At 41.6% G+C, this 13,705-nt stretch overlaps 1 protein-coding gene across 1 annotated transcript in view; it reads right to left on the reverse strand.

The window, feature by feature from the left end:
- The window catches only part of Trpm6 (transient receptor potential cation channel subfamily M member 6), a 133,666-nt gene that overhangs the window by 35,333 nt on the left and 84,628 nt on the right, over window positions 1–13,705 (reverse strand). Inside the window, exons 26-27 of the mRNA XM_013117383.3 lie at window positions 2,608–3,758; window positions 1,708–1,817 (exon numbers count right to left, since the gene is read on the reverse strand). Coding sequence (XP_012972837.1) covers window positions 1,708–1,817; window positions 2,608–3,758 — 1,261 coding nt within the window. The remainder of the gene's footprint in view (window positions 1–1,707; window positions 1,818–2,607; window positions 3,759–13,705) is intronic.

Consider the following 13,705-nt stretch of genomic DNA (forward strand, 5'->3'; position numbering starts at 1 on the left):
GCAAAAAGACTAGCAAAGTTAATATCATATGTAAACATACATAGGTAGACAAGTGACATTTATCCCAGTAAAGCTGGTTTAATGTTCAAAATATTAACTCTGATATTATAAAAATCAATTAGCAGGATAAAGAAGAAAACCATGTAAATTGGTGTGAAACAATATTGACAAATATCATATTTACTGATGAAAGACAAAGCACTCTCCACCAGGAGCAATAAAAGAAAAAACAAAGGCCCTGGGTTCTGCCTGTATTATAGTCCAAGAGAAAAAATGGAAAGATGCCTGCTTTCAGAAGCAAAATGAGTTTGGCAATACTGTGAAATATAATATCAAGGCATTACACATACACACACACAGAGGGAGATTAAAGTAACTATAATTACAATAAAATTTAAACTTTGATATGTGGTTTCAATATTTAGCTACACATGCAAGAAGACATACTCAAGATCTGAATGCTAAAAACCACAAAGAATTACCAAGAAAGGGTTTTAAAGACCTGCTAGCTAGACATACATCACTTCCAATGGATCAGACACCTAGTTATGGATAAGATGTCAATTTTCCCACAACTGGCATGCAGATTCAGAGTAGTTCTGTTCCAAATCCCAGAAGGCTTCGGTGTAAAAACTGAAATCTGAGACTAAATTTATATATAAATGCAAGGAACATAAAATAGCCAAATCATTTCTTGAAAAACGAAGGATTTCTTTTATGCATGATTTCACAACTTATAGAGTTTTGGTTGAGATAGATTTAGTATTGGCATGGAGAAAGACAGAAGTAGAGTCACACACACTGTGGGTCTGTATAGTCAATTAGCTTTTGACAACTGTTAAGGTAATTCAATAGAAAAAAGTCACACTTTTATCAAAAAATTATAGAATTTTTCCATATTCATATTAAAGAAAAAAATCCAATCCTTTCTTATCCCATATACAATTTACCTTTAAATGTGCTCTAGAGCTAATGTAGAAACTAAAAGTATAGAAATTCTATCAGAAAACAAGTCTTAGTGATATCTTGGGTTCAGGGTGAGGATGGGGGGTGGAGAAAAGTCAAATATTTGATTAAATTTTTAAATGTAAATATACTTCTAAGAATGGTTATGACAGTGAAGGGGTAACAAGCCAGTGGGAAGGGGGTTTATGAAAAACACCCAACAAAAGACTAGAACACATCATAGTAAGCAAACAAATCCAATTTCTGCATTCTATAAGAGACCCAGACAGATGAGACCAGATGAACGCATGGAAGGTCTCCCAAGAGCTGGAGTCAATACTCACTAACCCCACCACGGTGCACACTACCAGGCCACCAGTGTGCGTGAGACAAGACTGAGCATCATGCAGACAGATGTGGAAGCAGGAAAGTGATATACTCACAAGCCATAGGTGGGCACAGAAAGCCATGTGCTGGTATTGTTAGCAATTACACAACGCAGGATGCTGGCATTCCTCACCCTTCCCCAAGCACTTGTCAAAGAGAAATTAGAGCAAATGTTCGTGGACAGACTTGTACACAAGTGCTCACTCAGGCTCTCTTGAACTAGCCCAAACCGGAAACAATGTGAACGGCTTTCAGCTTGTGAGCAGGTAAACAAGTCAAAACATGTGCCTTCACACCTAGTACAATGTTACTGTGTGTCCACAATAGGAGCCAGGGGGAGATGACACTGACTCAGTCACTCAGAAGAGTACTTACGGGCACCTGGAGTCCCTGGGTCTTCCTGTTCTTCTTTGACAGGCTTCTGTTCTTGGTTAGGAGTTTTGCTTTGATCCATGTTGATCCTTTCTCCGAGGATCTTGAATGGCCTGGAAGGGAAATGGCGTGCATATGAATGCTGAAAGCAGTATATGGAGACAGTTTTGAAATAAAGTAGGGACTGGGATAATAAGAAGAATGATGTTAGATAATCACAGACATTTTCAGAAGAGTAGGAATGCAGATGACCACACTTCTTACAATGTTTGCTCCTCACCCAGCCATAAACAGATGTCTTTATCACACCTCAATGATCATGCAGGAATAAAAAGGGGGTGGAAAGGAAGACTGTAATGCACAGGGATAATAGATGACTCCAAGGAGACGGTGCTTTCCAGACAAAGCAGGGTTAATGCACATATGAACTCACAGGGACTGTGATAGCACACACAGACCTGCACAAGTTCATGCGAGATAGAAACGCCAGTAAGAAGCAGAAGTGGACACTAAGCTCCACCCTAACCAAGGAGCTATTGCAATTGGTAGCTGCTGAGAGATGGGGAAGAGTCACTTTTCCCCAAGGGAGTGAGACTGGAGTGAGACTGGCTAAGTCAACCAAACCCCAGGCAGGGCGAGCCCCATGATCAGGAGCAATTGGTCAACACAAACAACTCCTGTTTTGTTTCAGGTTTGGTTTGGTTGCTTTGTTTTTTAGTTTTTTGTTTTGTTTTGTTTTTAGATAGAGTATGAAGTTATGGGGATAGGGGAAGATCTGGGAGGAGTTGGGAGACGAAAGAGACTATGACCAAAATAAGTTGCATGAGAAGTTTTAAAAATAAAAAATAGAAATCGTATGAGTGGGGAAAATACAAAAATAAATTTAAAGCATTTATTCCTTACCATTGTTCTTCCAGATCTTCCTCAGTTTCTCATCCTTGTGGAATCTGAAGCTGTGACTCCTAATGAGAGGTCTGTCTCTGCAGAGAGGATTGATCCAAAGGGATCTTCTTGACTGGGTCCATGGTCCTGCCAGCACTGAGTGCTCACTACTGTGCTGGGCCAGTCTTCTTGAGCTATCCAGTCTGGACCTGCTTCCAGTTCGAAAGGGGCATTTTCCACCTAGATTGGAGTCACTGTTGCAAGTGGAGGGCAAACAAGTTTTCCACTTTTTTTTAAAACTAAACACATCGGTTTCATCACTTTCTGAAAAGGCCCAGTTCACATAGCCACCTTCAGCTTGCATGCTCACGGCTCCAGAAGGGAGAGAGGTCATTGACACCGGAGCAGGCATGCCACTAAGCGTGAGTGGATCTTCCGCCTTGTCATGTTTGCCTGACATCTGTGTGACTGCCTCATGTTGTTCCTGGTGTTCTGCTACCAATGTCTGGTGGGAAGCAGCAGGGGTCTGCACAGGCAGATGGATGGTGATATCATGTTGGCATACATGTTCCACGGCCAGGCCGTCTATATCTGCCTCCTCGGATGATCTGAAAAGAGGTGGGGGTTTTTCAAAAGAGAAGAAAGGAGCTTGCGTTTCGGAAGATGGGACCAGGAGAAACTGGCCGTACTTAGAGTGTGCTTGCCTGACATGGGACATTCCTGAAGCAACTGTCCTTGGTTCCATTTCTTGTTCCTCCTGGTCTTCTCTTACATGTGAGGCCTCTCTCTTACTGTGTGTAATCTCTAAAAAGGCACCTGTCTGCACTCTTGGGGGAAGCTGGCTCTTAGCAAGACTCTGCAGCAAAGAAGGGGGCATGCTATAGTACTGAACTTTCTCCTTTCCGCAGCTCTCCATGCTGCTTAGAACATTTGCGCAGATGACATTGGTCCAGCTGTGGGGACGCTTTCTACAAGCAGAACGCTTTTTATTGGCCAGAAGAACATCATCTTCTTGCAACGTGTCAACAGCTGAAAGGACCTTTAGGGTATCCACAGTCAGGGCAGAGAGATCCTGGAGGTGTCCCACCTGGCTGTCCAAGGAGAGTAGAGAATCCTTTATGAAAGACACTTTTTCATTCATTTCTTTCAATTGGAAGAACATCTCTGAAACCCTAATGGTGAAGAAAGGAAGAAACCAATAACCACATTAACCTGTTGGAATTGTTTCTGCTCTCTTCTTAGTTTGCTTCCAGCCATAAGTGAAAACTAAATTTTATCTTCTTCCCAAAGCTAAGCCTGCCTCTCTCAAACACAGTATGTATTCTAATCCCACATGATCTTGACTTCCCCTACCTTCCCACTACAAGTCCAGGGAGCATATTGCCAACCCATATTCCCACCCCTTGTATCTTTCTAATATCTCAGGACCAACTTTCCAGTTGCCTATAGGACACCACTGCCATTATCTGATGGATCAGCCCATTGTTATTCACTAATGTGTTCACCCTTTTGCATGACCAACAGTGGAAAATCTTCTATTGAACAATCCTAGTGGGGGGAGATCCTAAGACAAAATCAAATGATTGAGACAGAAAACACCTCCAAAATCATGTGACAGACTTTGATGATCCCCCATGGAAGGTCTCACTCTCCCTAGGGAGTGGATGGAGAGTGGGAGGGGGATGAGTGGGGGGACATGGGAGGATGGGAGGGAGAGGGAACTGGGATTGATATTTAAAATAATATTGTTTCTAATTACTTAATATAAAAGCATAATACAACACTTCAAAAACAAAAACATACTGACTCTTGTGCTAGAAATATGGCTCAGCGATTAAGAGCACTGGCTGCTCTTCTAGAAGACCTGGGTTCTATCTCCAGCAACCACATGATGGCTCACAACTGTAGTTAATTCCAATTCCAATTCCAGAGGATCTGACACCCTCACATGCAGGCAAAATACCAATGTAGATAAAATAAAAACACATAAATCATTTTAAAAAATATTGTCTCTCCTCTCTCTTATGATAGCTAAAGTTGTGTTTTAAGTTTAAATTACTGTGCTTAAGAGATCTATAAAACAAAAACATCCAATGGAGTATTACTCAGCAGAAAAAAACAATGGCATCTTGAAATTCGCAGGTAAATGGATAGCACTGGAAGAAACCATCCTGAGTGAGGTAACCCAGTCGCAAAAAGACAAACATGGTATGTACTCACTAATATATGGATTTTAGACATGGATCAGGATAGTGCTAGTCTGCACTTCCACTGATAGAGAGTCTGGGAAACAGGAAAGAACCTAAAAGATATGCATATATGCATAGTACCCAAGAGAAGAGGATTGAGACAAGATCCTCTGAATGGATGGGGAACACGGTAGGGGTGGGGGGGGGGGAGTGGGAGCTGGGAAGAAGAGAGGGGGTGAAGAGGAAGAGAGTTGGTCATGGGGGATCAGGAAGTTGAGTGGGTGGGGGTAGAATAGGGGGAAGAGGGAATCATAGGATAGAAGACAGATCAGGCACCAGAGTGACCTCGAGTGATCTAAAAGGATAACACCAATTGGCAAGCTAAGCAATAGTGGAGAGACCACCTCGAATGCCCATTCCTGATAATGAACTTGATGTCTATAACCATCCGGGAGCCTTCATCCTGTGACTGATGGAAGCAGAAGCAAACACACAATTAATCACTGAAGTGAACCCAAGGAACCCAGTGACAGAGAGAGAGGAGTGATGAGCAAATTGGCAAAGATTGGGCTGGCAAAACCAGCAGAGACAGCTGATCTGAACAGGGGAGAGCTCTTGGACCCCAGACCGACAGTGGGGAGACCAGCATGGGACTGATCTGGACCCCCCAAATGTGAGTGTCAGCGAGAAGGCCTGGGCAACCTATGGGGCCCTGAGCTGTGGATCAGTGTCTATCCCTGGAATACAAACAGTCATCGTGTGCCTATAGCACAAAGAGGGATGCTCTCTCAGCCTGGACTCTTAGGGGAGTGCCTGGACCCTACCCAGAGTGAAGTGACAGACTCTAGATATCCCCTATGTGGAAGGATTTGGCAATAGGGTGGGAGGGTGGGGGGAAGGGGAGTGAGGGAGGAGGGGAGGGAGAGGGAACTGGGATTGACATGTAAAACAAGCTATTTAAAATTAAAATAAAAAATGATAATAAAAAAAAACATCTATAACCTATAAGCTTCATTTGCCCAAGGACAGATAACTTCCCAGAATGCTGTTGGGGGCTGTGGTTCACATAAGAAAACAAGCCAGATGTTTTCACTTCTGTAAACAAGCTTGGTTGCCCCAACTGTACAGGATGTGCTTGATTACATGTAGGCAGGAGGTATGTAGGCACAAAGAACACCAGGATGTATGCTTGTCCCTGATTGGACGAAGGTGGGTAATATATAGCCTCGTGAGTTTTGTTTTTATAAGCCTCTGACTAATGTAATTCTGTGTCATACTCTGAGAATCGCTGGTATGAACCTTGCCAGTGTCTACTCTTCTAGCCAGTATTTAATAAAGCTTGCTTCAAATTTGGCTCAAAAATTGTGGTAGGGGTCTTATTCTCATCTGGTGGGATTAACATCTTCCAATGCCCCCATAGAGATTAGACCACCCACCCAAATTCTAATGTTGAACTTCTTCACTCCAGGATTCCAGGGTTGAAGGGCTGCCTCATGAGGGGCATTGAAGCGTTCCATGGCTGAGGCATGCTTTTGGTTTCACAGACTACCAGAGTGAACTGCTGTGCTGAGAAAAGCAGCAAGCATCTATGGAGGCCTTCCTTGGTAAGTCATTAATTTTCTATGGCATCTGGTTCTGCTGAGATCCCAATCTGGAATGTGGAAGACGTCGACAGAAACCAATACTCTCCTATCCAGGGCAAAAGGCAAAACATCATACCACCTGCCTGGTTCTAATTGTTTGAATACTGGGAGCCAAAATGAAAATCAGTCAGACCCTATTAAATGTAAGGTTTTGTCTACCAGTTTTGTGTTTGTGAATGGGTCTGTGGTTTCTGGTGTGCCTGTAAGTTGTGTTGCAAACGTAGGAACCCAGACAGAAATGGGTCAGGCTCGGCTGAATGTATGAATGATGGTTGCCACATGTTTTGTTTCTGAATGGTCTCCTTTGAGTGTGTAGGCTTTCTCTGTTCTGTGTTTATTGGTTTTGGTTTGTTGTCTCTGCCACAGCTGCTGGCCACCAGCCACCACTACCACACTTGTCATGGTTGCTTCAATGGCTAGCTTCAGAATGTCTTCTTTCTGAGCTTTTGGTCCCTGGATTCCGTCTAGCAGGGATTCAAATGTCTTTTGAGTGTGGATAACATTAAAGTAATTTATGCTGTTCTGCTTTATTGAAAAGCTGATTCTGGAGTTGGGGTTGGGTTCTCCCTTCTCTAGAGTCAAGCATGCTTATTTCAAAGTCGTTTCTCTGTCCTATGTCAGGAGAGCCACCTGACTTTGTGACAGGGAAAAGAGAGGAAAGCAAGACAGCAAAAAAACTATTGGTTTCATTTAACTCCCTAAAACTTTTGCTGAGATATAAACCTTATCTCAAGATTTAAAAGGCTATTATGTGAACTTTCTGTAACTCAAGGATTTGTAAGTTTATTGGGTATGGTTAACAAAAAAAAGTTAACTTAAAACTTGTAACACAGAGGGTTGATAGTTAAATATGTATAAGTGGTCTTAGAGAAACCATGTGGTGTGACACCATCTTGGGATATAAGCAAGAAGTAGTTTGCCTCCGTGTTAGCTACTGTCTCCCGTCAGCATGGAGGCAGCCACTGGCAGCCATCATTGCTCGGGTTTAAAAGGTTGGACACCATGTAACTTCACTTCCAACTTGACTAAAGGCAACCACGCAGTCTAAACCAACCAAGGAGGCAGGTCTCCAAGGTATTTTGGAAATGGATGGGTTTGTGTATGATAATTTTCATCCTGAAAACAAAGTCATGATAACAAGGGCTAAAAAGACAGGACTTAAAACAAGCTTGTTCAATAAGGTATTAAAGCTGCATTTGTATACACCAATGGACCTTATGCCGACAGTAACTTTGTAATGTAAGACACACCTAAGTGATATTGGTTTTAAAGGCATGAAGGGGTCATGGAGAACAGCTTAGGCTTGGCAGTGTGTGGCGGGGTCTGGAGTTCCTTAAGGGAGTCCAAGAGAGGGGCCCAGCAGTTATGGAGATGTCAGTGCCATGTGAGGGCCACCAGGAACAACAGAAACAATGAAATGGAGCCAGGTGGGGCCTGGAAGACAGGTTTTTATGTGCTGCTGAGGCAAGAGCTGGAGAGGGACCCGAGCCCCTTGGGAAAGCCCAGAGGATTGTGAGCAAATCCCAGATGTTGAGCACCAAGTTGCTTTCAATTCTGGACTTTGGTTTTGCCTTGTCTAGACTGTGATTATGCCCTGTTTCCTCCCTCTTGAAGTAAAAAAAAAGGGGGGGAGCAACCTAAGTTTTGTAGGAACCCACAATTGAGATATTTAAAACTTTTTTAAAAGGAAATTTGAGTGTTACCAAAAAAAATTTAATTAAAAAACTGGATATTTTCTTTATTTAAATTTATAAGACTATGGGACATTTTAAGTTTATAAAATGCATTACATTGTAATGTCTTTATTAATGTGTAATCTTTTAAATAAAGTATAAATAAATAAAAGAAAGAGTTAGAACCACATCTGTAAGCACCAAACACTGAACACTAGAAACTGGGATATTCCTATCTTATGATGTAGCACAACAATGACCTAATCAGTCTAGCAGAGTCAATCAAATGTCCCTTAGGTCTGTTCCGGCTAACAGAGACTGACTTGAGAATATATGTCTAGCTTCTTTGACTGCTAACTTTGTAAGACAAACTGAGCCACACAAGAAACGGAGATATTCTGTAATGGTGCAAACCAGGACCAGGAGAGTGAAGTTGCCAGTCTCCCAATAGAGTATATTTATGATTTCAAGTTCTATTCTGATACTAAAAAGGCTTTAATACAAAAATTGTTAGATTTATAAGGCTAAATTTAGCAGGGATAAAAATGCAAATCCTAATCTTATAAAAGCCACTAACTTATTGTAAACTGTTAAAAATGATTAAGACAAGTTAGCAGTCACATTATGAATGATCAAATTCTTTAATGTGTTCGGAACTATGCTTGTAACCATGCTACGTGCTAATGTAATTGATTACAGGACAGGTTTATTTAACCTATTTCAAGTTTAAGCCTGAAGCAAGTAACAACAACAAAAACACATACATTTTATTTGAAATCAAGTATACATTTTTGTTGTTTGTTTGATTTTTTTTGAGACAGGGTTTCTCTGTATAGCTCTGGCTGTCCTGGAACTCGTGTTGTAGACCAGGCTGGCCTCAAACTCACAGAGATCTCTCTGCCTCTGTCTCCTCAGTGCTAGAATTAAAGGCATGTGCCACCTTGCCCAATGAAATCAAGTACACTTAATAGATAACACTCAAACCTTCTCAGAGAGCTGCTGAATGGCAATTTAAATACTTAATGGAAAAAGCTTCCTGTGATAGACAAATGTGCCAGGTCCTAGAAGCAACCCTAAGTTCTCCAAAGAAAACAAAAACAAACTGCATAGACGTGGATTGTGGTGACTTTAACAACTGGGGAAAACTTCCTAATGCCTCACTAGCTGCCAGTGCCCTGCACAAACTGTGAACACTGTTGGATTGACTGTCCTACCTAAGGAAGGACAATTTTTCAGCAGGAAAATATCTCAGGCCTTCTGAGTCTGGCAGGCCTTTGCCTGTGCTGTCCTGTGCTGCCGCTCAAGATTCAATGCTGTCCTGTGGAACAGCCAAAGACCTGCAACCTCTACCCCCCAGTGAAGTCATAGAGACCACAGGAGCCTCCCGGGTAGCTGGTGAGTCTCTGTCATTTTCGTCACTACGAAGGCCATTTGGTTTATACTTCCCGCTTTAACTTATCCTCAGATATCTGGTGGTGTTGATGGCTAACAGTCGCTTTGTCAGTTTGGTAACTGCAGACAGCCAGCTCCTTCCCCAAGACTGCAGCTACCTTGTTAGCTCATTTCATATGTAAAACTCAAGCCTTCATTTTTCTAGAGCTCCTAGATCTCCTGCTGAGAAAGGCAGACAGGTTTGCCTTGCTAATAGGCTTCATATTGAAAGGATAAAAAGGCTTCAGGTATAACTTTTTTACTATTCCTTATTTTTAATAAAAAGAAAAAACTTGATTGGCAATGACTGCTCTCAGTAACTAACTACTTGTGCCTCGTGGTAAATGATTAGTTGGAAATAAAAAGGTTTTAAGATGTATAAATGCAAGTTACAAACGTCTAAGGAAGTTATTTAAGGTATGTGAAAAATGAGAAATGTTTCAGATTTCCTTCCCTCTATGCTATTGTTATGCTAAGGTTTCAAAGGTTCAGAGTTTTAACATTGATCAATGGTTATGATAAGATGGTAAAGTACTAACTGCATCCTAATCACAAGCTAAAGAATTTAAATTTCCCTTGGCTGTAGACGTAAAGGTCCTTCCCATTGGGTTGAAAACATCTCTGTCCAATCTATACATCCAACCCTCTGGAAAGAGAAAAGAACTCTCATGGTTTTTAGTTCAAAGCCATAGCTTTTGCTGCAACTCAAGGGGGTGAGTCTACTCCAGCTGTTTTACAGCACCTGTTAAAATGTTGCAATGTAGATTTCAGTGCAGATTACAAATAATGATAATGTCAATATATCTAAAACTTTTATCTCTTTTGTAAACAAAAAAGGGAGTCATAAGACTTGGATCCACCTCTCACAGTCTTAGGGCTCCTCCCCTCCCCCCAACTACCAGGGCCATGGAACTGGAAGTTCCAAATATAAGATTCCCTTTAAGTTTCTTAACTTTGACTTCTACCCTTACTCTATCTCTGTCCCAGCAGATTTTCACTTGGCTAAGAGACATCATCCAGGAATCAACTGAGGACTACAAACTGCTCCAAAAGTCATCTACAAAAAGGAGAGTCCTGGACTTGCTAAAAGCTGATGTGAACCAGTCCAACCAATGCGATTGTTCCCTATGTCTTAAGCTGGTCAATTAACCATATGCTTCTGATGAAGACTCCTTTGTTCTAATCCCCCCTGGCCTTTGACTGCCATTCCAGTCCTTCTGGACTCTCACAACAATGTCGTAATTTCAACAGGGAGTGGTTACAGAAGAGAGTACATCACCTCAACCAAAGGCTGGAATATTAAGTTAAAGGGAAATTCCCTGGCATAGGGGGACAAAATGGCTACCTATTGTGCCTATTGTCACACCAGGAGTCATGCTGGCCTCCAGGCTCATTATCAAAAAGGTAACTTTTAAAACTAAATAGATCCGGATCTATCAATAGATTCATTAGCTGAAATAATTCTTCGATGTGATTGGGCATTCAACCTGTTCTATGCAGAACAAGGTTATTGTATGGCTTTAAGAAAAAAATTAATGTTTCTATGAAAACCATTTAGGAATCATTAGAGATAATCTGGCTGCACAAAAAAAGAAAAAAAGAAAAAGAAAAGAATATCTTCTATTCTCATTTTCAGGCTCCTCCTAGATAGTAGCACTGATGTCAGCTTAACCAATCATCCTAGTAGGAGCTTGGAAAACAATAATGCTGAAAGCAATGTGAGCTATGGAAATTTCAGAAGGTAACAATATTAGCAACTTTAAGTTTTGGGGAAAAATGGGGCTGGTTTTTGTCCTTGTCTTAAAAATCTGCTGGAGGCTAAATTGAAGTTTGCATAAATTTGCTTGGCAGATATATCAAGACAGCCTAATATTTATTGTGTAGTTATTAGTAACCCACTCTCACAAGGGTTTAATAAGGGCAAACAGAACAAAAAAGAAAAAATACAAAATGTACAGTTGGAGGAGAAAAAAGCACCAGGAATTTAGTTTTCTGAGAGATGACAGGCCTGATGTGGAAAGAAATAAAGAGGGTGGTGACCTCAAGAAAAACCCCACCCAGACAAGCTTCCAACACTAGGAAGGAATGTTTGTGAAACAAAGGAAAGCATTAACAAATCAAGGCTTATGCAAATATAATCCTAGGAGGGACAGGTTCTATCCCCAGCAGGCAACAGTACTTGGCAGCATAGGTCACATGGTCCTGGTTTTAAAGTCCCCAAAAATATATGAGTAAAGGGGTTGTAGACTCTTCTTCCACAATTAAGAAAAACTACTGAGGCTGGCATGTGCGGAAGAGTACCAGCATGGGGGCCCAGAGAGGTCACTGCATGAAACTATGAAAGTAAAGCCTGGATTGTGTTGGAGACTCCAAGACACTGGAGATGCCAGAGCTCCTGGATATCTACCAAGCAGAACTGCAGACAGGGAAATCTAAGCAAAGAGAGAAAAGTATGTTGTAGCAGCAAAACTGGAAGAGCCATCTAAATTCTGCTACCAGACACGGAATTACAGATTTGGGGTTTTCCCTTTGAATGCTGATGTTGCTCTGCTTCACTATGCCCCCTCCCCTCCCTTTTGGAAGGGTAATATATCTTCTGAGTCATTGTATGTTGGAAGTATATAATTTACTTTTGACTTTACAGGGGGTTACAGTTAAGAGATTGCCTGAGTGTGAGAAGAAATTCTGCACTTTTAAACTGTGCTGAAACTGTGAAAGACTGTGGGGACTTTGGAACAATGCATTTTGCAGTATAATATTGCTGCAAGCCTGTGGGGGTCAGAGAGTACAACTTAAAAATGACTTCCATAAGCTCAAATATTTGAATTGGAACTATTTGGGAAGGATTAGGTGTGATCTTGTTGGAGGAGGTTTCAAAACTTTGTCATTTCTGTCTCCCTCTCTCTCCCTCTCTCTCCCTCTCTCTCCATCTCTCCCTCTATCTCTCCCTCTCTCCCTCTCTCTCCCTCTCTCCCTCTCTCTCCCTCTCTCCCTCTATCTCTCCCTCTCTCCCTCTCTCTCCCTCTCTCTCCCTCTCTTCCTCTCTTCCTCTCTTCTTCTCTCTCTCTCTCTCTCTCTGTCTCCCTCCCTCCCTCCCTCCCTTCCTCCCTCCCTCTCTCTCTCTCTCTCTCTCTCTCTCTCTCTCTCTCTCTCTCTCTCTCTCTCTCTCTCTCTGTCTCTCTCTCTCTCTGGTCCTACTGGTGGATTAGGATCCAGGCTGTAGCTACTGCTCTAGCACAATGCTTGGTTGCCAGCTACCATGCTCCCTACCATGATAAACACGCTCTTACCCTTTGAAACTGTAAGACCCCAATAAACTCTTCTATTAATAAAAGTTGGGAAATTCGTATTCTAAAATTTATATCCCGTAATAAGCCAAAACACTTTTGTAAACCATTAAGGAATAAATGAAATGAGGAGGTGATTCCCCAAATACAAAAGGTAAGAGAAAATGGTAAAATAAGGAAGCTCATTTGGCGATAAGAAATGGAAGTAAGATGATAGTGATTTCCTCTATATTGTAACATTTTTAAAACTACTATTTACAACATATAAGGAAGCTGTAATTTCATTATGTTAAAATGACAAATGTTCCTTACAAGAGGAGATAGAATTATATACAGTCATTAAAAGTGATAATTACATTGTTGATAGTTACTTTCTTTGGCTATTTCTGCTGGTAAGGACAAAGCTGTGGGTGTCTTATGTTCTGTCTTACATGTTTTACAAATTTGACATACAGTTTTCTAAGTAAAGAAATAAAACCTAAAATATTAAATAAAGAATAACTCAGGGGGTACGGGAGAGATGACTCAGTGCTTAAGAGCACTGGCTTTTCTTGCAGAGGGCATCCATGTTCAATGCCCACACCCACACGGCAGCTCACAACCTGTAACTCCAGATCCAGGGGATCTGACACTCTTCTGGCCTCTGCAGGCATGCTTACACATGCACATGAAGGCAAAATAAATACTTTTTCAAAATAGTATTTCTGTAAATGGAGAGACGAATCAACAGTTAAAGAGCACTGACTAATCTTGCAGAGGACCCAGGTTCAGTTCCCAGCACCCAAATGATAGCTTACAACTGTCTGTAACTCCAGCTCCAGGTGATCCAATGCCCTCTCTCCTGAACTCCTTGGACACCGGGCACACATGAGTGATACATAAGTACATGCAGGCAA

Source organism: Mesocricetus auratus, unplaced genomic scaffold (genome assembly GCF_017639785.1).
Source record: "Mesocricetus auratus isolate SY011 unplaced genomic scaffold, BCM_Maur_2.0 Super-Scaffold_4256, whole genome shotgun sequence".
NCBI classification, from domain to species: Eukaryota; Metazoa; Chordata; class Mammalia; order Rodentia; family Cricetidae; genus Mesocricetus; species Mesocricetus auratus.